Here is a 26,836-nt window from a genome sequence, read left to right on the forward strand (position 1 = left end):
CATCTCCATAGATGCTGAAAAAGCATTCGACAAAATTCAATATCCATTCATGATAAAAACTTTCAACAAAATGGGTATACAGGGCAAGTACCTCAACATAATAAAGACCATATATGAAAAACCCACAGCCAACATTATACTTAACAGCTGAGAAACTGAAAGCTTGTCCTTTAAGATCAGGAACAAGACAAGGATGCCCACTCTTCCCACTTTTATTCAGCGTAGTACTGGAGGTCCTAGCCACAGTAATCAGACAACATAAAGAAATAAAAGGCATGCAGATTGGCAAGGAAGAAGTAAAACTGTCCCTGTTTGCAGATGACATGATATTGTATATAAAAAACCCTAAAGAATCCACTCCAAAACTGCTAGATCTAATATTTAAATTCAGCGAAGTTGTGGGATTACAAGAATAATATACAGAAATCTGTTGGATCCCTTTACACTAATGATGAACTAGCAGAAAGAGAAATCAGGAAAACAATTCCATTCACAACTGCATCAAAAAGAATAAAATACCTAGGAATAAAACTAACCAAGAAAGTGAAAGACCTATACCCTGAAAACTACAAGACACTCTTAAGAGAAATTAAAGAGGACACTAACAAATGGAAATTCAACCCATGCTCTTGTGTAGGAAGAATAAATATTGTCAGAATGGCCATCCTGCATAAAGCAATCTACAGATTCAATGCAATCCCTATCAAAATACCGACAGCATTCTTCAACGAACTGAACAAATACTTCAAAAATTCATATGGAATCACAAAAGACCTTGAATAGCCAAAGCAATCCTGAAAAGGAAGAATAAAGCTGGGGGGATCTCACTTCCCAACTTCAAGCTCTACTACAAAGGCACAGTAATCAAGACAATTTGATACTGGCACAAGAACAGAGCCACAGACCAGTGGAACAGAATAGAGAATCCATATATTAACCCAAACATATATGGTCAATTAATATATGATAAAGGAGCCATGGACATACAATGGGGAAATGACAGCCTCTTCAACAGCTGGTGTTGGCAAAACTGGACAGCTACATGGAAGAGAATGAAACTGGATCATTGTCTAACCCCATACACAAAAGTAAATTCAAAATGGATCAGAGACCTGAATGTAAGTCATGAAACCATAAAACTCTTAGAAAAAAACACAAGCAAAAATCTCTTGGACATAAAAATGAGCAACTTCTTCATGAACATCTCTCCCCAGGCAAGGGAAACAAAAGCAAAAATGAACAAAAGGGACTATATCAAGCTGAAAAGCTTCTGTACAGCAAAAGACACCATCAACAGAGCAAAAAGGCACCCTACAGTATGGGAGAATATATTCATAAATGACAGATCCAATAAAGGGTTGACATCCAAAATATATAAAGAGCTCACACACCTCAACAAACAAAAAGCAAATGATCCAATTAAAAAATGGGCAGAGGAGCTGAACAGACAGTTCTCCAAAGAAGAAGTTCAGATGGTCAACAGACACATGAAAAGATGCTCCACATCGCTAGTCATCAGAGAAATGCAAATTAAAACCACAATGAGATATCACCTCACACCAGTAAGGATCACCACCATCCAAAAGACAAACAACAACAAATGTTGGCGAGGTTGTGAAGAAAGGGGAACCCTCCTACACTGCTGGTAGGAATGTAAATTAGTTCAACCATTGTGGAAAGCAGTACGGAGGTTCCTCAAAATGCTCAAAATAGAAATACCATTTGACCCAGGAATTCCACTTCTAGGAATTTACCCTAAGAATACAGCAGCCCAGTTTGAAAAAAGTCAGATGCACCCCTATGTTTATCGCAGCACTATTTCCAATAGCCAAGAAATGGAAGCAACCTAAGTGTCCAACAGTAAATGAATGGATAAAGAAGAGGTGGTACATATACACAATAGAATATTATTCAGCCATAAGAAGAAAACAAATCCTACCATTTGCAACAACATGGATGGAGAAAGAGGGTATTATGCTCAGTGAAATAAGCCAGGCGGAGAAAGATAAGTATCAATGATTTCACTCATCTGTGGAGTATAAGAACAAAGAAAAAAACTGAAGGAACAAAACAGCAGAATCACAGAACCCAAGAATGGACTAACAGTTACCAAAGGGAAAGGGACTGTGAAGAATGAGTGGGAAGGGAGGGATAAGGGGGGTGGGGGGGAAGAAAGGGGGCATTACAATTAGCATGTATAATGTGGGGGGAGGCAAGGGGAGGGCTGTGCAATACAGAGAAGACAAGTAGTGATTCTATAGCATCTTACTACGCTGATGGACAGTGACTGTAATGGGGGTTGTTGGGGGGACTTGGTGAAGGGGGCAACCTAGTAAACATAATGTTCCTCATGTAATTGTAGATTAATGATACCAAAATTTAAAAAAAATTTTTAAAGCAAATAGGCTAATTAAAATATGGGCAGAGGAGCTGAACAGACAGTTCTCCAAAGAAGAAATTCAGATGACCAACAGACACATGAAAAGATGCTCCACATCGCTAGTCATCAGAGAAATGCAAATTCAAACCACCATGAGATACCACCTCACGCCAGTTAAGATGGCCAACATTTAAAGGCAAACAACAACAAATGTTGGTGAGGTTGTGGAGAAAGGGGAACCCTCCTACACTGCTGGTGGGAATGTAAATTAGTTCAACCATTGTGGAAAGCAGTATGGAGGTTCCTCAAAAAAATAAAAATAGAAATACCATTTGACCCAGGAATTCCACTCCTAGGAATTTACCCTAACAATGCAGGAGCCCAGTTTCAAAAAGACATATTCACCCTTATGTTTATCACAGCACTATTTACAATAGCCAAGAAATGGAAGCAACCTAAGTGTCCATCAGTAGATGAATGGATAAAGAAGATGTGGTACATATATACAATGAAATATTATTCAGCCATAAGAAGAAAACATATCCTACCATTTGCAACAACATGGATGGAGCTAGAGGGTATTATGCTCAGTGAAATAAGCCAGGCAGAGAAAGACAAGTATCAAATGATTTCACTCATCTGTGGAGTATAAGAACAAAGCAAAAACTGAAGGAACAAAACAGCAGCAGACTCACAGAACCCAATAATGGACCGACAGTTGCCAAAGGGAAAGGGACTGGGGAGGGTGGGTGGGAAGGGAGGGATAAGGGGGAAAAGGGGCATTACGATTAGCACACATAATGTGGGGTGGGGGACAGACACAGGGAAGGCAGTCTAACACAGAGAAGACAAGTAGTGATTCTATAGCATCTTACTATGCTGATGGACAGTGACTACAATGGGGTATGTGGTGTAGACTTGATAATAGGGGGAGTCTAGTAACCATAATGCTGCTCATGTAATTGTACATTAATGATGCCAAAATTTAAAAAAAAATAAGATAATAAAAAAAGTAGAAAAATCATGGTTTCTATTCACCAATAATAAAACTAAGTTCAAATTAAAGTATTCTCTGTAAGTGAAAATTAACATATACTAGAAAATAAAGACTATATTTAATAGATAACTTACTAAATGAGTATGTTGTATCATACTAAAATAAGCATTTATTTAGTATGGTTACATTATCAAGTTAAATTCAAAAATATTAGAAACCAAAACTGATGATAGCTTAATACCTTGTGAGAGCACAGGAAAAGTAAACCTCAGTATATGCCAGTTTAATTTACTTTCTTCTATAAAAATTTTACAGCCTGTACCTAAACCAACATAGAAAATGCATAAAATCTATAGATGAAGGTATGTAGATCCACAAATATTGGTTTTCTAAAACAACTCAAAGCGTAAGTCATACTAGTATATTATGTACTTTAAATACAAAGACAAACATAGAACATTTGTTAGAAACTTACCATCAGAACTTGTGAGGACAAAGCTTTCTGCGTGAGTTTGTTTCTTTATGCTTAAACTTTTTGGAAACCAGTGAAGATCTATAGGGTAAATATCATCAGGAAGCTTTACTATTTGACTTGTTTCACTGGTTAACAAATTCCACTTCACTATCTGGTGGTCATCACTACATGAATACAGTTCTTCAGCAGTAGTCCAGCCCACACAGCTTACTAATTCTTGATGTGGCACCATGTTAAGGAGACGCAAAACACAAAAGTCATTTACATCTTAATAAATAAAATTATTTGCAGTTGCAGATTATAAGAAGAGAATAAAATAGGGTCAAACATTTCAAGCATCTAAATGTGTTTTTCATTTTATGACTTTCATATTTTTTCCACCAAAAGGAAAATAAGCATCTATTAAAACAGATGTAAGAAGAATGGGAAGCAAGAAATCCAGATGCCAAAAGAAAAAAAAAGATTTGACTACATGAAATTTTCTAAATTGTGTTATAAAATATTCCATAAATAAGGCCAAAAGATATACAAAGACAACTAACAAGTCTTATGAAAGAATCTACACTAAATTGTTGAGAGATAGGTGGGGAGAAAAGGGAACTATACTTTTTAAATTTGCATGCATCTATATCACTTAAGTTAATAGAATAAACATCTTATTTTTGATAAGTTAAAAAAATGAGGTGTTTTCAAGAAGACTGAAATCTAAAAGTAAAATACCTGCTTAAATTACACATTACAATAACAATTTACCTAGGAAAAACCTACAGCTTAATAGCTAAAACTAAAATCATACAAAACTTTTTGACATTAAATTCAGGAAAAAATTACATTACAACTGACTGCATCCACAATGTGCACAGCACTGGATTACGAACCCTAAAATTCTTTATTTAATCCATTTTTTCAGTCTCTGATTTATCAGGAGGATTTCTATAAATTGAGGTGCTCAAGCAGCCCTTAACTTTCTCCACCAGAACAGGCTGCTTCCCCTAACAGAATTGTGTATCTAGAGAAGGCATTTCAATTTATCACTTATGAGGGACGCTTTCTCTTTCTTATATCTGAAGTTCTATATTATCAGATCATTCCTGGTTGGGTTGTTTGTTCTCTTGTTATTGTATAATCCTTTTACTTTCTCCTCTTATCACCAGTGCTTTTTATTGACTTATCTAAACAATCAGTGAACTCCACAGTAAAAGAGGCAATGTGCCATAAATATTCTGGGATGTTCTGAGATGTTTTTCAATACTTCAAAATATGATAGATTAAGCAAATAACCAAAAAGGTTTAAAAAAAAGTATAGCTAGATCTTACAAGTCTGCACAAATAGGCAATAAAGTGGCATTGAAATAGTTAGGACTCAATATAATCTAAACAAAAGGACTGGATATCACTAGACTGTTACGGAAAAAACTATTCCAATATAATTGTTGCAGCCTCAACAATTTAGGTAAAACCTTTAGAAAGAAGGGAGAATGTTAGGTAAAACTGGAAAAGAGAGAAAATAAAACCACCATAAACACACATGCCAAAACAAAAACCATTTAGCTTATACAGACACACGTCAGACCTGCACGATTAGTGTCTTCAAACTAATAGGTCAACTAAGATTATGGGAGAAATGTGAGGACTGCCAGATTTTAAAAGTCTAAAGAGACTTATTCTTCAGCTTGAAAAGTTAAAACCAGACAATGGACATAGTCAAAATCTGTAAGATTGCATATGACATGAACTCATGAGGACACACTTTGAAAAGAGTAAAAATGACTTACGGGGAAATAAAAAGAACTGTGTTTTCACTAAAAAGGTAAAATAAGCAGACAAGATAATATAAACTCAAAAAGTTTGATCAAATGCTAAATCAGTGCTTTTCTATCTCTGATGAAGGACCACATGTTTATTTATTTCAAATCTGTTTCAGATCAACATTTTTAAGATAAAATGAAAGAGAATTACTAGAAAAATGATCTTATATTTGGATGTTGTGACAGTGTCAACTGCCGAAAATTTCTTACCTCTTGCTTTCAATTTTCATACTTATGCCTTCATAGACCTGCAATAAAGTTTGCAGATGATACTTTCAGAAGCACTGGTCTTAATAACTAAGAATAAAGGTAGAAAGACCTGTCACATCTCCCTGACACGTAATTGTGAATTCCTGCTGACAAAATACAGGGTCATGCATTTGAGAGAATATTTGTAATTGCTACCTTCCTATGTGAAATAATAAAGGTCTGACACTCAGATTTCCCAGCTTATCCTCCTTTCTATCATGAGTATGAAGAAATAGAGCAGAAATCAATGGAAATAGATAGATCACATAACAGATCACACTAGCAAAGAAATTACTTGATTAAAAAGAAGGTTCTCTTTAAGATCTTACTAGACTAAACAAAAACTGTTTTTTTATGTACTGAAGTATGGTACTTAGGTAGAGTAAGAAATATGTTAAGAAGAATTTAAATATAAGATTTAGAGCAAATAATTTGCTTTGGAGAATTAACCTGCAACACATGATCTCAAATACTTCAAAAACAATTTAGATAAATTACCATTAAAGGTATGAAATTTTAAAAACCAACTAGAATACAAAATAGAAGAAAATTTCAGCTTGAATACAAAATAGAAGAAAACTTTAAAAAATATTATAAGTTTATCACACTAAGGTAAATAACCATTAAAAGGATATGCTTTGGTTCTTTTAAAAGAGATATCTTCAGTCTCATGTCTCCACTTTCAGCAAAAATTTTAAATACCACTTGATTGTATTTACTGTAAAAACAAAATATAGGGGGAAAATACAAAATCTGCATTAGAAACAAACACATGCACACAAAAAAATAAAAGCAAATAAAACATGTCAGTAACCCAAGGTCACTCAAATACCTTCAATCCTGCTGGCATGAAATACATGGAAATAGTAAAACTAGTTGGTGTGATTGGAAGCCTTGAGGGTTGGACTCCAATGGTCCTCTACAACCTGCCTAAAACAGTCCTCTGAGTGCAGAACACCACTAAATCTGGTCAGATAAATAATTTTCAAAGGTTGTCCTGAGTCCAAGTCAAAAGATTCTGTAAACTGAGAACACCTCAATGGTAGATCAATGTTGATCCTGTTAAATGGATATACAGCTCACCCTTGAAGAACATGGGTTTGAATTGCATGGGTCCACTTATATGTAGACCCATGCACTGAAAAAATTTTTGAAGATTTGTAACAATTTAAAAAACATATTCTTTTCTGCAATTTATTCTAAAAACACAGTATATAATACATATATCATATAAAATACATGTTAATCACCTGTTTATATTATTAGTTAGTCTTCTTCCAGTCAACAGAGGCTATTAGTAGTTAAGTTTTTGGGGAGTCAAAAGTTAACGTGGACTTTCCACAGTGTGGAAAAATGGTGCAGCTAACCTCCACATTGTTCAAAGGTCAACTGTACATTAGAATAAATTACAAAGGTCTGATCAAGGGCTAACATTAATTTTTAAGGGCCTTAATTCTGGAACCCACATGGGAATATTATGTCATTATCAACTTAGTAACCCAATCTCAGATTTACATTCTATTGGAGGTAGAGACACTGCCAAAAAATTATGGTTGCCATGGTGACAATATGAAAAATGAGAGTTATTCAAGGAAGAGATAATAAATCCCTTATAAAAGGCACATAAAAATCACAATGTAATTGCCAAATAAAAATTTGGAAAAATAAGACTAACACTGCTCCAAATAACCATGTCATCAAAAGATACAAATCAAGAAAATGCTAAATTGTCTCAATACAATTTATAGTTATGGAATTCTTTCTGAGTAACATCATCAGTAACCTAAAAGATTAAAAATATGTGAAAGTGTAATTAAAGGAAAAAAATCTCCTTTGAGTAGAAAATTACTTACATCAAAGGAGGTGCTGAGTATAGATAAGAATTCAGAGGGCCTCCCTTAGATAATTTCTCATTCTCCCAAATCCAGGAAGACTTTTAACTTTTAGATCAGCAAGGTGCTAAATACAGCTTTATTTCAAAGCACCTTTTTCACATATTCTATTCTTAAATTTGCTAGACTGGGGGGAAAAAATTAAGACCACAGAAAAAATTCTGAAGGCATATGGTCAGCCAGTATGCAGTTAGGGTCAGAAACCTCTTCCAGTCCGCTTAGGGAGATTTCTGTTCAACGTCAAAAGTATGACTCAGTTTAGCAGCCAAAGCAGGAATACAGTCTCTACCAGGCATACTTTCCAAGGCTCACTTTTTGGCCCTTAGGAGTTTCAACACCTCTCTCAAAGTTTCTTCCTCTCTTCCATGAGAGTTCTCCAATTAGAGGGGGAAAAAAGAGTGAAAACATTTACAAAATGCTGCTTTTCATAATAATTCAAATTCATCCAGCTTAGAAGGATTAAAAAAAAATAAAGCAGACAAACTGTTGCTTCTGGAAATGACAACACAATAGACAAGAAAAAATATATATTATCTGAATATACAAATTAGTCAAAAACTTAAAAGATCTTCCATGATGTATCCTACATCAAAATACCTTAAACTGCTGAAATCCATAATAATTAGGAATAATTCCTCCCCCAAAGAAATCATAAATCCCATGTAAATAGAAAAGGCAGTATTTTTCATGAGACATGAATCTGCAGCCATCCAGTAATACAGTGCCAAGGAATCAGAGAAAGAGAAAGGTGGCATCCTAATACTGGGAAGATTCTCCCTTGTGCAGAAAAATCTTCCCCACACGCCCTGTTTAGCTGAGACCATCTGTTTGGAGGTTATGAGCATTCTGATGAGAGACTGAAGAGAGGAATAAGGGAAAAATAGCACTAAGCGTAACCAGTGAGGGAAGTACAGAGCTGCCCAAGGGCTGCATTGGGGCATTTTTATCTATCCAAAGGCATTGGTCACCAAGGATCTGACAGGTCAGTGGTATTGGCAAGGAGGTAGATAACAGAAAGAAAATTTCTAGAGTATAGATAACTTGATCTATTTTACAACTTTATATAGGTAGCAGAGGGGAGCAGCTGTACCTTTGCTACTAAAAATCATTTATAAGTTCTTTTGGTCAAGTGGGGGTCAATATTCATGGGGCTTAAGAGAAAAAATGTGTCTAACAAACCCTGGCAGTCCAACTACCAAAATATACTCTAAATCTGGCCTCAGCACCTCCATGATAGTCCAAAGCTACCATCATCCCCTGCCTCGATTATTGCAATAGACCCAGAACTGATCTTCCTGCTCCTACAATTACCCTTTCAATCTCAAAAATACAGCAGCAAGTTATGCATGACTGTCAAAAAGAAACTTGGAAAATAAGAGTAACACTGCCCATGCATTTAGGCCACAGCAACAAGATGAATGGGGCTAAGACTCTTCACCTTGTGAGAGGTCTACTCAGACTTTTAAGTAACAGAGAATAAACGCTTGTCATGTTTAAGTTACTGTCATCAACAGCTAAACCTAATAATGAATTAATGCAGAGAATTTCAAGTCTTGAATGGTGAAACTGAGGTAAACAGGGAATGTAAGGTATGATAGAATAATCCCAGTGGTCTCTTATGGGAAGGTGGATAATAAATTTAATTTGTAACCTTCTTCCTGGAACCATTCTTTTAGGTAGTTTTTAGTGCTGATGCAGAGTTTTCTAAGGAGGAAGAGGCAAACTTTCTAGGAGCACATGGAATTTGTGGGATTCCTTTTCAATCCCACTAGGGGTGTTAAGATTTACTTCAGAAGGTAGTTTAGGGATAGTAAGGAATTGCAGTTACAGTGGGAATAAATATCTCCAACCTTTTCTCCTGAATTATCCAGCCTTAAACTGTGGGCTCAGTCCTTATACCTCTAAGCTCACTGCCAAGGTGATCTGTAACTCTGGGGAGGAAATCCCAGGGCAAAATACCTCTAAAACTGAACTCAGTCAAAGGGAAAAATAAAGTTAAGAAACCCGTTTATTTCTTAGCAATCTGCCCATCTCCCTCTTGACCAGGCTGTAGCATAAGAGAGCTCCACCCACTGTCTCAGTCCAGATAAACCCTCTCACGCCCCTGTGATTACCTATTGATATATAAATGGATACTTCTCCCCACCCCTTGGAAACTCCTATTGATATGCAGATGAACTAAAGCCAGGCTAGAGAGTCTGGAAATACTTCAATTTTACCCAGAGATTTCACCATTTCAGGGCTTAATATTAATTTAAATATATTGACTACGTAGCAACAACTCCCAATTTTATATCTCCAGTTCAGACTCCTCCACCGAAAACCCATCTTTTATATCTAACCAACTGACAAATCTATTTGAATGTTTAACAGACATCTCAAACTTAAGATCCAAATAAAACCCCTGTTCTTTTCTCTAACTATGCTCTTCCCACCCAGTAAATGGCAGTTCCATTCTTCCAGTTGCACAGGCCAAGAATCTTGGAATCATCCCTGACACTGTGTCACATCCCAAATCCAATTTGTAAAAAACAAAACATGGATGCTCTATTTTCTAAATATCTGATTTTTATCATCCCTACTATTATCACTCCAGTCCAAGGTGCCATCACCTGTTAACCTGAATTACAATAGCCTCCTATTTGGCCTCCTAACCCTTCACAGTCTATGCACACCACAGCAGCTAAAGTGTCTGTTTTAAAATAGATCATGGTGTACACAAAAGTAAACTCGAAATGGAACAAAAACCTGAATGTAAGTCATGTCTAAAACTCTTAGAAGTCATAAAATCTTAGAAGACAACATAGGCAAAAAGCTCCTGAATATAAACATGAGCAACTTCTTCCTGAACACATCTCTTCCAGTAAGGGAAACAAAAGCAAAAATGAACACATGGGAATACATCAAAGTTAAAAGCTTCTGTATAGCAAAGGACACCATCAACAGAACAAAAAGGCATCCTACAGTATGGGAAAACATATTTGTAAATAACATATCTGACAAGGGGTTAACATCCAAAATATACAAAGAACTCACATGCCTCAACATCCAAAAAGCAAATAACCCAATTAAAAAGTGGGCAGAGGATATGAAGAGAGAATTCTCCAAAGAAGAAATTCAGGTGGCCAACAGACACCTGAAAAGATGCTCTTCATCAGTAATCATCAGGAAAATGCAAATTAAAACCACAATGATATATCACCTCACACCAGTAAGGATGGCCAGCATCAAAAAGACTAAGAACAAATGCTGGTGAGGATGCGGAGAAAGGAGAACCCTCCTGCACTGCTGGTGGGAATGTAAACTAGTTTAACCATTGTGGAAAGCAATATGGAGGTTCCTCAAAAAACTAAAAATAGAAATACCATTTGACCCGGGAATCCCACTCCTTGGAATTTACCCAAAGAATACAATTCTGAGATTCAAAAAGACATATGCAACCCTATGTTTATCACAGCACTATTTACAATAGCCAAGATATGGAAGCAACCTAAGTGTCCATCAGTAGATGAATGGATAAAGAAGATGTGGTACATATATACAATGGAATACTATTCAGCCATAAGAAAGAAACAAATCCTACCATTTGCAACAACATGGATGGAGCTGGAGGACATTATGCTCAGTGAAAATAAGCCAGGCGGAGAAAGACAAATGCCAAATGATTTCCTTTATTTGTGGAGTATAACAATGAAGCAAAACTGAACAAACAAAAGGCAGCAGACTCAGAGACTCCAAGAACGAACTAGTGGTTGCCAAAGGGGAGGGGTGTGGGAGGGCGGGGAGGGAGGGAGGAAGAAGGGGACTGAGGAGTATTATGTTTAGTACACATGGTGTGGGGGATCACGGGGAGAACAGTGTATCACAGAGAAGGGACATAGTGGATCTCTAGCAACTTGCGGCACTGATGGACAGTGACTGCATTGGGGTATGGGTAGGGACTTGATAATGTGGGTAAATGTAGTAACCACATTGTTTTTTCATGTGAAACCTTCATAAGAGTGTATATCAATTATACCTTAATAAAAAAATTAAAAAGAAAAAAAAGAAAGAAACAAACAAATCCTACCATTTGCAACAACATGGATGGAGCTGGAGGCTATTATGCTCAGTGAAATAAGCCAGGCAGAGAAAGTCAAGTGCCAAATGATTTCCCTCATTTGTGGGGTATAACAACGATGCAAAACTGAAGGAACAAAACAGCAGCAGACACACAGACTCCCAACTCCAAGAAGGCACTAGCGGTTACCAAAGGGGAGGGGTGTGGGAGGGCGGGTGCGGAGGGAAGGAGAAGGGGATTGAGGGGTATTATGTTTAGTACAAATGGTGTGGGGGGTCATGGGGAAGACAGTGTAGCACAGAGAAGGCAAATAGTGAATCTGTGGCATCTTACTACACTGATGGACAGTGACTGCAATGGGGTATGGGTGGAGACTTGTTAATGGGGGGAATCTAGTAACCACAGTGTTGCTCATGTAATTGTATATTAATGATACCAAAATAATAAATAAATAAAATATACAATTCAATGGGAAAAAAAAAAAGATAACCATTCCCACTCTATTTGCAGTCTCTACTGCACTTGACCCCCATCTTACGGAAACTCTTACTGTGATCTTCCAGCTACTGTACTTTGTGTTCTTCCTTATATAAAATGGGGCTAATAATATCTACTTAATTGCTTGGTTATGATGATTAAATGAGATAAAATATGTAAATGTTCAGTAAAGCACCTGAAACATAGTAAGAACTTAATAATTGTTAATTATTTCTAGTGAAAATTGGTGCACATATTCACTCTTCACCTAGCTACAAAGAATTTCTCCTTGGAACACACACTTCCTCAATCAGCCCAGTAGCTTGAATGGAGCCAGCATGACACCCATATTTGAGCCAATTAGAGAATTCCATTCCCTTTGCACAGAGAGTGTTTCACAGGTGACCCAGGAAATGATAGGGAAGAACTCTCCTTACCCACAGTCTTTAATTTTAGAAGACCTGAGGCTGGAGTTACTATAGCTATTTTACAACAGCAAAGGGAGAGCCTGGAGGTGCCAGAGGCAACTATGTAGAACCTGAGAATAATGCCAAGACAACGGAATGCAAATCAGAGCAAAGAAAGAAACCAAATCCTGGTGTCCTTGTTTGAACACTGAATCTTGTTATATTCACCTGACCTTCTGGTTATGGGGCCAGCTTTTTTTTCCACAAGACAATTTGTATTGGGTTTTCCATCAGTTGTAATCTAGAGAGTCCTACCTGAAACTTTACTACATTATTATAACTTTCTTCTTCCTAGATTCAAATAATTGACATTTTCTGGTGCTGTCCTCTTTTTACTTACAACCTTAAAAATTGAATCTATTTTTAGTGTTCCAACTATTCATAAAACACTATTTCCTCCCATTCTCTCTCCTGAGCTATATTTCTACCTCTACTGCCTGTTCCTAATCCCAACCTGAATAAAAACAAACTATCTTTCAGAATTGTCTTTCCCCAAAAATCTGTTAAACTGCCTCACTTCCTATTTTTTTCTCTGTTAAGACAGGTGAGAGTTCAACAAATCAATGTACTAGGGGGCTTACATTATCAAGAGGAATATTCATTACTATCTGTCATGTATCTATAATCAATTTACTAATCTTGAACAATATTCCCTAGGCATTTACAAATTACATACTCATGTCTGTTTACCAATTTTTATTTATTAATTGACATCTAACTAATCGAAATACTTGTAATTACAAACTTGATTGATATTTTTAACCATTTGCCCACAAATTTAATTCCAGACTATGAAATGTAGCCACATTTGAAAGCAGATAAAAAACATTTTATTATATTGATGACAGAACTTAAGCATGCATAAAGAATTGCAAATGTGGATTTTAATTCTAATTCCAATTTTTCTCTTTGAACTTATTTCTTCATAAAATGTAAAAGTGACAGTTCTCTTCTCAAACTGTGTGAAATTACAGATAATGCTTGTTAGTAGATAGATGGTTTTGGACCAGAAAGATGAGACTTGATTATACTTTCCAGTGACTGTAACTTCGTCTATTCCAGTTGGACCAGCTTCTTCTTATAATTAAGCTCTGCTAATTTCATAAGACATGTCCAAAGTACTGGAAGGGACCAATCAAGTTTTATTTCCTGTGACCCTAATCTCTTCTCAAATCACTTCTGAGTGTTCTACTTTTACTCTAGATTTAAGTCTACTCTGTAGGTCTTTGTAATGAATATCTTTTCTTAAAAAACAGCATTACACAATCTGGTTTAAGACTGTTTTGAAAATACTTGTTCTGAGTGGAGCATGGTTAGGTTCAGTTAAACCTAAAACCATCAGTCACATTATTGATTTGTTGAAATTACATTTCTTTCTCATCAGGCATGAAGACCTGCCATTATTTACACCAATTATCAAAGACAGTAAAACTAGGATTTATCAACTAGAGTTTATCAGTGACTTACCTTTCTCCCTAATCCCCTCATCATTAGTTCAAGAATTCACAAACAAAATTTAGTACCTGACTGACCTTAAGGGCTTAGACTCTTAACCAAAATCTACAAGAACTATAGATTTTCCTCCCCAGATATGTCTGGATTTTTTCCATTTTACTGTGTAGGCACTCCTTACCTTCATATGGAGGACTACTGCATGGTAATAATCTAAGCCATGCCTGACCTCAGTCTCTTTCCCCTTTAACACATCCCACATAACTACTATTAATGTTTTTTAACCAAATCATTCTTTAGCTCAAAACTTTTTAAATAGGTGTTTCTTCCAATTCATATCTAACATCCTTGATCTGGCTCTCAAGACACTTCATAAGATAACCTTGTCCTGACATCCTTTTATTCATACTTAGCACATACCCTACTAAGGTCAATGGCAATAACAAATGCTTATAGCATGTATGCTAGATGAACCATCATAAACAATCCTATGAAGCAGGTATTATATGATGGCTTAATAATAAATATTCTGAGAGAAATTGATAAATGAAGTAAATTGTCCAAACATTGTGGCTTAAAAGTGATGGATTGGGATTGTTATCTGTTAAATCTTTCTACTACACCGTGCTCTGTCTCCCATATACAACACTCAGTTTGGTCTAGTCTTGCTTCTTTCATGGTTGTTATCTCTCCAACTCAGATTTTGTAGTGTTCCACAAACTTTGAAAGTCCAAAAGATTCCAGAAGCTCTTTAAGAAATGGCTACGTTTTCTTGATATGCCTAACTAGCCAAAAATATGTTGAGCTTTATTGTCTGTAGTTTGTCTTATGAAAATAAGAATTCTTTTTTTTCAGCTTTAAATATAAAGGTATATTATAATATCAAGTCAATGCTTATTCAAACCACACCTGTCCCCAAATTTCACCAAATTCTTACATTTGCAGGAAGTGTCCACATCCCTTCTTGAGAATCACTGTACCTGACTTTACACTCCTCAGGGCAAGAGTCATAGTATTTACTTAGAATGACCGTGTTAAATTCCTTCATGAAGCAGAGTCATTGGTGCTTTAGTATGCCAAGCCCTAACTATGCAAAAGTTAAAGGAGGGTAAAAAAGAAGCTCCCAGTTCTCAATATCAAGTACAGTACATAAGAGTCACTGAATAAATTCTTATTGTACATAATCAAATCAACCAACGGTTAACATTGTGAAGGATCAGGATTACATTTAAGAATCTTATCAAAGTTTTGAGAAAACGAATTGAAGTATGCACATACACACAGAATTTCGGGAGAGAGCAGTTAAAACTCCTCTGAAGCCCAGTCACATGCCGCCAGATCCACCGATTCCAGGTTAAATACCAACTAACAAAACGAAGTTCTCTGGGAACAGGAATACTTGTTTAATAAACTGATATGCCTTGCACAGTGCTTTGTACACAAAAGCTACTTAAATATTTGCTGATCGAAAAATTTCTCATTAAGACACTCAGATGCTATCTTCAAATCGTTTCTTCCATTACGGAGTCCTTTCGTCAACTGATTTTAAAAGCCCCAAACCCCCTTTCAATAGTGGCACTAACGACCTAATACTAACAAACTCGAAATCATTATTTTGCTATTCACATGTGTGCTACATGAACATTCACCAGACTAGGTTTTCTGTTCTCCTTGTTGTCCTATTTCTTCCAAACTCGGGGCTTCCTCCTCAGCATCCCAAAAACTACATCCACAGCTCCATAGTCCCCGGGGAGTCGGAAAATAAGTGATATTCCATGCAGCACACACCCTCAAAGCAGGAGGTGGGATCCAGGGACGGCCATAACTTCCAAACCCTTTCCTCACCACGCCCAGAAGAGAAGAGATTTACCTTAAATTCCAGGAAAGCAGTGGCGATTGCTCTCACAGAGCAGATAACTGGGATCAGTTATCTTGAAGCCTCTGGACCTCCCAGTCACCATAGTGACTTGCCAGAGCTACGCTCACTCCCTCTTATCGCGATACTTGCCTGCGGCGCGTCACCCGAGCGGGCCTGACACCCAGCCTTTCAGCGAGCCCGCCCTCTTTATAAGAGGCGTTATTGGACGACTGAGCCCCGCCTCCAGCTGTGGGCGGAACCCTGCTCTATTGTTTTCTCTTTCTCAACTCTCCAGGTTGTTTTATTTTAAATATTTTTATAAGAGTGGTGTTGTCGTAGGCCTCAGATAAAACACTGTTCTGCTCTTCTTCACTTAACAACCACTGCCTCGTATGTCCCGCCAGGAGTTCACGCATGCGTGTAAGAGACCAGGTGATGGGGGGGTAATCGCCGCATTTTTTTCAAATCAGTGGTTCCCAGAAAGCATTGCGCGCATTTGTAACGAATTTCCGTTCGAGTTTGTATTTTAGGCGCCATTTTCGAGTGAAGGACCCGGAGCCGAAACACCGGTAGAAGACGGGGTGCTATACGACCGTTTCCAACTTTGGCCTGAGTGGACTGTCCGACAGGTAAAGAACTTATTTTCCTGTTCAGGTTGTCACACTCTTACTTCTTGCCCTGTCCGCTGGCGCCTGGAAAGTAGAGGCCTTGAGCCGGAGCAACCGAAGTCTGGGGCTGAGGCTGCCGCCCGGAGATTCACTCGCTGTCACCCCTCCCCCCGCGGCCGCTCCCCGGCGGTCCGGGCTCCCGCGCGCCGCTCCCGGGCGCCACTTCTCTGGGCTACTTTAGTGCCACTCTAGGGTGTGGGTGGTGGGGACGCAGACTCTAAGCCCCTCGGATTTCTTCGAAGAGATACTTGGCCCTCTCGGGGAAAGGGCGTCTCCCGCTTCCCGGGCTCCCCTTCCTCTCTTTTTCCAAAGGACTAATCGCCAGGTCTGAGCCTGTACTGGTGAGCTTCCGATTTATTGTCCAACGGGATTCCGCCGGGGGCCCCGAAGGGATAAACCCCCGTTACCCCCAAGATGTGCGAAGCGGAGCAGGCGCTGCCGCCGCCCGATTTGAAAGTCGGGAGTGGTCGACCCCAGCCTCCGGCCGCCTTTATCGGTCAGGCTGTAGGCGAGGAAACCTCAAGCCCCGGACCGTCAGCGGCGCCAAGAGCTAAATGGCGGGGAATGGAAAGCGGGCGGCGAGTCGCGGGTTGGTCTTTGCTCTTCTAGGAAGAGTTAATAGCTCCACAACCCTGAACACGAACGAACTCCTATCTCAAAGTCTGTGCGCTTGCGTCTGGGGCCCCGAGAGCGTGGGAATCTCAAGTAAATGCTGACTTCGGGGAATCACTTAGTTTAGAAATTACGTTAGAATATTGTTATCCACTTATACTGTGGGGGCTGGGGGGGCAGTCATTAAAAAAAATGAGAAGAACCTAAACAGCTGCTCTATCCTTGCTGGATTCCCAGGCACGTCTAAGTTTTTCCACTTGCTTAGGACTTAAAAAGAATCCCGCCTTCCTGACACTTAAATTTTTGCGCCTTCTCTCCCAAAGACCCGCTGGCGTTGAGCGTTGAGCGGGGTTTAAAAATGGGACTCTTTTAAACGGGTGGATGGAGTTAACTCTGAGTGGGGCGGTGGGCCCTCCCCGCTGCGGGGGCCGGAGGGATTCGTACCGTCCAAGTCCTCCGGCCCGTGGGCTGACGTGCTCCCGGCTTTCCTCCGGCCCAGCAACCATGCCCCGTAAAGGCACCCAGCCCTCCACCGCCCGGCGCAGAGAGGAAGAGCCGCCGCAGTCCCCGGACGGCATCAGCGGCGAAGCGGAGCCCGAGCCGCCGCCGGGCACTACCAGGAGCCCGGCACCTGCCTCCGCAGGTGAGTTGCCAGCCGAGACTCGCAGGAAAGTGCCCTGGGAGACATGGGTGGGTACGCGCCCAGCTCAGCACTGGCCGGTGTTACTGGGCGCGGACGGGAGGGTCTGCGGGGTTGACGTCTGAAGGTCGCAGGTTGGTCCGGTAGAGCAGTTGAAGAAAGCGATTTGGCGAGTTTCAGAGATTGGGCTCTATGTGCAATTTCCGAGTAACGGTACTGGAGGACTGGGGACGAGTTAATGGCTTCAGCTGTGAATTTGTTTGTGGCCTTGTATTTCCGCGCAAATTTGCATGGTCAGCCAGTAGTAGCCAAAGGACTTTTTTCCCCGACAGAATCCGCGTGACTGTTAATAGATGAAAAGTTGCTTGGCCCTAACTTCACCTCCGTGGTCTTAAATTGTGATAATTTACCCAAAACTACTGTAGATTTTGTGAGTCCAGGAATTGGATGACAACGGAACTCCTGTGACAGTGCCACTGGAGCTCATGGGTGTCTACAGTTGAGGTTCCAGGTACTCAAAAGATATGAGCCTTAGGATTTAACCCCCCGTTTAGGCGGGAAGCAGGAAATCAGGCTGTTGTGATTTTCCCAGATTTGCTTCGAATGATTGAGTGTTTTGACGCCTAAAAAGTACATTTCCATAGAAATTTGTGACTGGTGGCATTTCTTCCAAGAATTAATTTTTTTATAAAACAGCTGAAAGATTATCCTCTGTGAGTTTAAAATACTGTATTTAAGTGGGACTTTTAAATTCCTAGGTTTCATAAATACGTATCTTCAGAGTTTAGCAAGCAATAGAGTAGTCCTCCGAAATAATTGCACTAATGCAGGCTTTTTTCCTTCGCCTTCCCTTTTCTTTCATTTGACTTAGAGACTTTAAGTGAGGAAACTGATAATAGAAGTTTAGAAGAGATTTTGAATAGCATCCCGCCTCCCCCACCTCCAGCAATGACCAATGAAGCTGGAGCTCCTCGGCTTATGATAACTCATATTGTAAACCAGAACTTCAAATCCTACGCTGGGGAAAAAATTCTGGGACCTTTTCATAAGGTATTTGACCATTCGAAATAACTATTGTAAGGTAATGCGTCCTTATTACAAGATATTTCAGTTTTGTAACTTGTATTTACAGTAGTTTAATTGATAAAGGGTATGTTTCCTGTGTTTTTAACATTTGAAATGAGCTTTTGTTCATCTGGTTATCTTTGGTACCTCTTTAGCTACAAATTTTCCTCACGGAATAGAATTGATGAGTTTTTTTGTTTGAAGGAGTATTTTCTCTTAACTTTTAGAATGAGTTCTGTAAAAAGGCTGAATTGGAAATAGAATATGGTCTTATTTGAGGTAATGCTTGTGGTAAAAGATATAAGAAATCTTCAGTTGTGTGATCTAGCAATGAAAACTTTTGAATACTTGTAGTTTGCTACAAGTTAAACAGTTTAAATCAGAATTAGTATTAGCATGACCTTTTTAACTTCAATTTTTTTCTTTCTGTTCTTTTTATGCAGCGCTTTTCCTGTATTATTGGGCCAAATGGCAGTGGCAAATCCAATGTTATTGATTCTATGCTTTTTGTGTTTGGCTATCGAGCACAAAAAATAAGATCTAAAAAACTCTCCGTACTAATACACAATTCTGATGAACACAAGGATATTCAGAGTTGTACTGTAGAAGTTCATTTTCAAAAGATAATTGATAAGGTAAGGGACTTTGGCTAGTTATTTGCAACTAAAAGTAAGGAACAAAGGGATTTCAATACATGGCATATTTTATTATTGTTGGCTTAAATTGGCTTTTAAAAATCAGTACATGGTTAAAGTGAAACAGACACTGATTTCATTACCTCCATGACCATATTTTATATTTTCTTTTTGAGGAGTGGTAGTGGCAGCTATTAAAATATTAAAATTTTTAGCCAGGGAAATGAAAAAGCAGCTTATAGTAGTGCTTACCTTTTTGGAATAAAACACCGAGTAGTTTTAGTATCCTGAGTGACAAGTAGGTGTTCTTTTACTATAAATTTTGGGTTGGCTTTTAAAGGTATATTTTTATTGCTTTGGGATAAATTACCTAAACTTAAAAATGTAATAGTTGACTAATCTGTCTTTATTCAATTCATATTAAATTTAATGTTGTTAGTAGTACTGTATCTAATGTGAAAGAACTTTGCTTCAGTTTGAAGAGCTGATTTATAGCAGGAAGGGTCAAGTTAACATGTTTGTCTTCTAGAAAAGGAGACAATTATAGGTACAATGTCTATTTAGATATTTACACGGTTCTATTGGTATTGGGGTTTTTTTTTTTTCTCTCTTCTGTTTAATAATTAACTTTAGAAATACATGGTTCAAAAATGACTGGCTGGAACCCAAAAATATAGAAAACTAATTACATAGTGAAATGGGGATGTGACTTGGCTTCTAGACTTCGTTTTTTAATTTTTTTACATAAAGGGTTTAATTAAATCTATACTGTAGCATCTACTTTAATTTTCTTAGTGCTTTTCTATTGTACAATTTGGATTGGAAAACATATTGCCAGTAAATGAGGTTTCATTCCATTGCCTATTATATTTGATTCATGTAAATTTAAAAACTGTAATTCTGAAATGACATAGCTTTTAAGGGAGAGTGAGTTTCAATATTAAAGTAGATTTGCACTTCACTTTTTAAAAATCAGTGAGTTTTTAAAAATGGGAAAATGCAGTTATCAACTAAATGCTTTGCAGTTTTTTTTGCCTCAAATTAATGGCATATTCTTTATCAAAAAGAAACTAAGTCATATCGCCCCTATTACTACCTTCCTTCCTTTTTTCCTTGAATCATCTCTCACAGCTTTTTTAAATGAACTGTAATTTAATCTGTCAGCATGGTTTAATAATTTGAGTTTGTCTTGGAAACGGTAGGATTCTTGCCCCCACTTCATCATCTCTTCTCAGTCAAGTATGTTGTTTGGTTTCTTGGAGGTGGGGTTTTTTTTGTTTTGTTTTTTTGTTTGTTGGTTTAGTTTGGATTTTTGGTTTTTATGATCTACAAGGAAGGGATCAAGCAACTTGGAAAAGTATCTCTTCTTTGCTAAGGTTAATTCTGAGAACTTGCCAGTTTATGTGCATGTTTAATTGACGTTTTTAATCTGTAGGACTAGTTTCAATATGAAGTGAATGAAATTTGGAGGAGACCTGTGGCTTAACACCAACAGTTGTTTTCTGGTTTTGTTTTTCCTCAAAACAGGAAGGGGATGATTATGAAGTCATTCCTAACAGTAACTTCTATGTGTCTAGAACTGCCTACAGAGATAATACTTCTATCTATCACATAAGCGGGAAGAAAAAGACATTTAAGGATGTTGGAAATCTCCTTCGAAGCCATGGAATTGACTTGGACCATAATAGATTTTTAATCTTGCAGGTGAGTTCATTAAACACTTTCAGGTTCTTTTATCTTGTTGCTTTCTCTTTTTTTTTTTTTTTTTTTTTTTAGCTTTAGGGGGTTCTCCCCTGTAGTATGAATCCTGTATTTTTGAGGCCTTAAAATACTGTAGCAGCACATCATGGTTTACAATCTACAGTCAAGATGCGAATCATTATTTGCTGCTCTAGAAATTTAAGGCAATTCATTCAAAACTGCATTTTCATCGTCAGATGTCATTTTATATTTGGATGAACTGACTGACTTGTTCCGTTCTAGCAGCACGTAAATATTGGCGTAGTGAAATAAATATTAAACACCAATATTATTGTGCTGCTTTAGCGTGACAGGGATACAGCAACAATTTGTCATTTGTGTTTCCCTTTAAGATAACATTTTAAATGAAATTCATTATCTTTTAATAGTCATCTGTTTATACTTCTACTAATATATAGCAAAAAAAAAAAAGAAATAACTGTATACTTGGTGTTTGACAAATTTACCTGAGCACCTAATTTAATCTTTTTTAACATTTAGAATGGTTAACTAAAATCTTACTCAAGCTGGTTTTTGAATGGCCTTCTTTTGAACCAGTACTAGTGAAAGATTAGAAAGTAACTGATGTTTCATTCTTAAGTATCACAACTCTAAAGTCTTTTTAAAAGGATATAAAATCAAGTACCTGGTGTAAAGCTGGATTTTGTTAGAAACTGTATTCTTTATTTGAGTAAGGATATATTCTACCAACATTGCTTGGTAAGAAAAATCCCTTACCTTTTTTTCTGTCTTAACTTTGCAAAAAAAGTTCTTAATGTACAACATGGCTTTCTCAGACATACTAAAATTACTTTTTGATTTAAGGCTATCTTCTTTTCCTGTGTCCTAATAAAAGCAGAACTATATAGTAATGTAGAAATAGCTGCCATAATACTCCAGTGTCTTGTGCTACTGATTCTAAAACTAAGTTGGGAATTTTGATTTGATACCAAAATCTTCATTAGGGTGACTTAGTGTTCCCAGTAACAAACTTATAAAATATTAGCACATATTTCCACTTAAGTCTTTATTCATCAACTTTTTTTTTTGTATTACATATATAGTGTATGTACAAGGTAAATCAGTATTCTGGAATGACTTATATTAATATCATTTGTTACCAGGCACAGTACATTTGTAATATTTCTTTACCCAAACTTATTTAAAAATGTATCTTGAGAAATCAGCTGCAGATATACTTCTAAACAAGATTTGAATTTATATAAATTTGGACTTAAAGCTTTGTGTGAATCTGTGTGTTGTTTTTTTGTTTGTTTGTTTTTAACTTTTATGGACTTTCATATTCTGGGATTTGGTTTGGTTAATTGTGGGTAAAAAGCTGTGACCTTTTGTAATACCAGATTTGATAATACCGCTTTGCAGGAACCTCTACTTGTGTGTGTGTTTTTAATTTGCCATCACCTTGGAATAGTCAAAGTAGTAAATCTGTACCAAAGACTCATCAAAATAAAATAGACTCCCTTTTAATCCTTGTAAGGATGATTTTTTTCCTTGGTGCAACCTCTCTGTACATAGCCCAGTACCCAATTCAATAATAGCCCAGTAGTAGCCCAGTACCCAATTCAATAATAAAGATAGCTAAATAAAGTAACAACTTCCCAAAGAAGTAAGTTCTTAAATTGTTAACTTTATATTAAATATGTGCTTCTGAAGTACCTAGGATGCTTGTGTAATTTGTCTTCATAATAATCTTAACCTTTTTATGTCCTCTTAACAATTAAGACATTTTTAATATCATGGTAAACTTTCCAAGTTAACAATTTCAGTTCCATTTGATTAAGTATGCATATAAGAACCTTAGGAACTCATGTTAGGAAGAAGAAACAGGGATTGGAGTAGGTAAAACTAATGATACCCTATTTAAAAGTTTGAGGGAAAGGGGTAGTGGTTTCTGTGGAATTGTATTTAGTTCCTTACCAAAATCTTAGAGTCCTGCAACAAAGATTTAAAGCATTTGAAGGTAAGTAAGAATGTGGTTTTTGTTACCTTTTCTCCCACTAAATAACATTAACTTAAATACTAGCTATGATTTGGGAGGCTGGGAACTTGGAGACAGAATAAAATATCACCATCCAAGACAAAAGTGACTACTTTGAATAAAATGTACAGACTGTTTGGCCAGTGGTAATGGTTAACAGTCTAAGTAATCTAAATTTAGTTAAGTAAAAATTTGTTTTTAAAATTAAATAACACTGCTTTTAGAAGTCGGTAAAGGTAAAATTTTTTACAGTGTTTATATTGGCTTAGTAGGCTCTTCAAGTAGTCGTTCTAGTACTTGAATCCATTTAAAATTTCATCAGTTGACCATTCAAATGAGTGAGTACCTAATGAGGCACTGTGCTAAAATGCTATAAATGATGCAAAGATGATTACACCCTGTTTCTTAGAGACATTTATACATGCCTTCAGAAAATGTTAAATTGAAGTTCCATTAATGATTGCTGTTTGGGTTGAGTTTTTGTAAATTCCTTAAAAGCTACAACAATTAACACAATTTTAGTGTTGAAGTTTTCAACTTCATATGCTTTTTGTCTTCATACTATAAAACCTAAATTAAAATTTAAAACAAGAATCAAGATGTTTTTCTTACTGTTTGGTAATTTGGAGGTTACATTAGGTCTGAGTTGTGGCCCACTCATCTCTTCCTTTTTCTAGTGTACTTCTCCTAAGCTTGGCATGACTTACAAATTATTTGGGTTCTAATCTGTTAGCCTGTAGAAATAAGTCTGCTATATGTCAAAAGAATGTTTTAGCTTTGTGAATAACATGTCATTACTCAAATGTATTGTTCAACAGCCTCAACTATTAAAATAGGAAGCTACTCCCAAGCAACAGAATAGATAGAAAACAATCCATCACTAAAGCATTATCTGCTTTGTGTTTTAGACAGATATTAACCTTGATGATTTGGTTTCTTGGCCTCTAGTAGTTCACAAAGACCAGATTAGAATAAAATTTATTTGAAAAAAGATGAAAAACAATTTACAGTGTAGTGAAAATGGAGAGAATAAAAAGGTATTTAAGACAAAATAAAAATTCAAAGCCCAGCATTTCTGGACCATTTGATTTTGATGCAAACACCATGTTTATCTTAATCCTTCTGGCCTTACTAGGAACAAAAGTTTAATTGTATATATACTTGAGTTCTCTGGGATTCTTACTTGCTAAAATTTGGTTTCCATTTGAGTAAGGATAGAGTGGTGTCATACCTATTCATTTCTTTTAGATTTTTAAGCTATATTCCTGTAAATTAGACATCAAAGAATGGTATAACTGAATCACAGTATCCTGATTTGCCACCCACTTTGATAAGTTAAGATTTAAGCCCTTGGTATTACAAATATCCTCTTGAAGTATGTTTGCTATTTTTATGTTACTCTTAAAAACCATAGTTGATCTTTCCCACAGTTGTTTAATGTCTCTAATATAGTATGACTATAACAGGAAATCTGTAGTGATTAACAGCAAAAAAAATTGTTTAAAACCTGTGTAGTATACATAAATAAGCCATAGAAACTAGAGATAACAGTGTGGAGGCCTATAAAACTGATAGCTTCCGATGCTAGCATTATAGCAACTTGAAACATTTTTGTGTCATCATACTACCACTTTTTGTGATTTGGAGCCTTGATAGGGGAGGGTGACTTGAAATTCATATTGATGCTTTAAAATTATTTCTGAAATATACTGACCTTACTGCCCTAGATTAAAGCTATATTTTATCATTTCATGTGGGATAGATAAGTTTTCTGAAAAATAAGTTGTCCTGTAGGCACAGTCAACCCACATAAAACATGAAATGGAATAAGAAGAGAGCAAATAGTAGCCCATGGTAAGGCAGGCAAAGGAAATCAAGGAGCAGAGCCACAAGAAAAGTCCCAGGTTGTCTCTTGGAATACTACAGCTGGCCCAGTAGTCGAGTGACAAGTAGAGGCTGTTGATCAGTATGCTAATCTGATTTTTTAATGCCATATAATATTTCTAGAATTGAATATTATATAGGACTTGTGGTGGAACTATAGGTGACCCTTGAACATGGGCTTGAACTGTGTGAGTCCACTTAATGTATTTTGTTTTCAATAAATATACTGGAAAAAAATTTTTGGAGATTTGTGACCATTTGAAAAAACTTTTCGCTAGCTATATTATTGTAGGAATACAGTGTATAATACATACAACACACAAAATGTGGTGTTTATGTTATTAATAAGGTTTCAAGTCAGCAGAAGTCTAATTAGCAGTTAAGTTTTAGGCGAGTCAAAGTTATATGCAGATTTTTTACTGTGGGGTTTTGTTGTAAACCTGTTGTTCAAGGGTCAACTGTGTTTTGATTCATGAATGTCCTTGTCTTTGACTTTTAACGTTATTTTCCAACTGGGCAACCTTGTTAGAAGAAATCATGGCTGTATATCCTTCATTTTAACTAGGAAGGGAGGAACAAATAACCAAAAAAAAGCAACCACTAAGTTTACCCAAAGCCTAGGCAGTCTCCCCTAGTAGCAATAATCCACCTCTCCAGTATTCCAGTAAATAATTAGGCCAGGAAAAGTGTGATGCTTTTAGGAATATTTTATCAGTGTAAACTATTACACTGAATTCTAACTTTCGGTTATCTGGAAAATGTATACTTAAATAATACCATATGGCCATTTAACTCAGATTTTGTAGGTTCTCGGCATAGTTTTTCATTTGTCTTAAAATATGTGCTCAAATATTTGAATTAGGTAGTGTATTATGTGTCATATTTTTTATGTGGATTATACACACAAACCCAAAAGAGATAAACTACAACCTCAAGATCAGTGGTCTCAGCTAGGGCAATTTTTACATTCCCACACCCAGAATGTTAAGCACTGTCTGGAGACAGTTTGGGGTGTTACAGCTGGTGGGAAAGGGATGCTGCTGGCATCTAGTGGGTAGAGGTTAAACACCCTATGAGGTCTGGCTTCCCACAACAAAGACTATCCAGCCCAAAATGTCAGTAGTGTCACTGTTGATAAACGCTGCATGGATGAAAACTCAGTAAAACTCTTGGCTTCTTCAATGGCTGGAGTTTGTCGTCTTGTAATCCAAACCTTTGGACATACTTCCAGGCATAAGTTCTGTCTAAAACTTAAATTGTTGCTGCAAACATTTGGAAAACTGAAAGGATAACACATAAGTACATATTGTAGTTTGAACACTAATTAAAACACTAATTCACACATACTAAAAGTTACAGAGAATCTAAAATTTACAGGCTCTTTGTGTAACATTTTACTTTGTTTGATAATCATGCTGTCAAGGTGCGGAAAAGTGATGGTGATGTATAAAAATATTGCAGATTAAGCCTCTCAAAGT

At 36.9% G+C, this 26,836-nt stretch overlaps 2 protein-coding genes across 5 annotated transcripts in view; one reads left to right on the plus strand and one right to left on the minus strand.

Annotated features, from left to right (window-relative positions):
- Positions 1 to 16,284, minus strand: part of IFT80 (intraflagellar transport 80) — a 143,077-nt gene extending 126,793 nt beyond the window's left edge. For 2 of the 3 annotated variants that reach the window (XM_057499677.1, XM_057499681.1), the window contains exons 1-3: positions 16,128 to 16,284; positions 6,543 to 6,627; positions 3,853 to 4,072 (exon numbers count right to left, since the gene is read on the minus strand). In XM_057499677.1, coding sequence (XP_057355660.1) covers positions 3,853 to 4,072; positions 6,543 to 6,581 — 259 coding nt within the window. In that variant the 5' untranslated portion in view covers positions 6,582 to 6,627; positions 16,128 to 16,284. The remainder of the gene's footprint in view (positions 1 to 3,852; positions 4,073 to 6,542; positions 6,628 to 16,127) is intronic. The other variant, XM_057499684.1, reaches the window with a different exon arrangement.
- A 230-nt stretch (positions 16,285 to 16,514) lies between these two features.
- Positions 16,515 to 26,836, plus strand: part of SMC4 (structural maintenance of chromosomes 4) — a 34,071-nt gene continuing 23,749 nt past the window's right edge. Inside the window, exons 1-6 of one of the 2 annotated variants that reach the window (XM_036904065.2) lie at positions 16,515 to 16,535; positions 16,646 to 16,744; positions 17,895 to 18,038; positions 18,909 to 19,085; positions 19,544 to 19,735; positions 21,263 to 21,439. In XM_036904065.2, the coding sequence (XP_036759960.1) occupies positions 16,530 to 16,535; positions 16,646 to 16,744; positions 17,895 to 18,038; positions 18,909 to 19,085; positions 19,544 to 19,735; positions 21,263 to 21,439 (795 nt within the window). In that variant the 5' untranslated portion in view covers positions 16,515 to 16,529. Of the gene's footprint in view, positions 16,536 to 16,604; positions 16,745 to 17,894; positions 18,039 to 18,906; positions 19,086 to 19,543; positions 19,736 to 21,262; positions 21,440 to 26,836 lie in introns of those variants that run through there. The other variant, XM_036904066.2, reaches the window with a different exon arrangement.

The sequence above is a fragment of the Manis pentadactyla genome, chromosome 1 (assembly GCF_030020395.1).
Source record: "Manis pentadactyla isolate mManPen7 chromosome 1, mManPen7.hap1, whole genome shotgun sequence".
In the NCBI taxonomy this organism is placed as follows: domain Eukaryota; kingdom Metazoa; phylum Chordata; class Mammalia; order Pholidota; family Manidae; genus Manis; species Manis pentadactyla.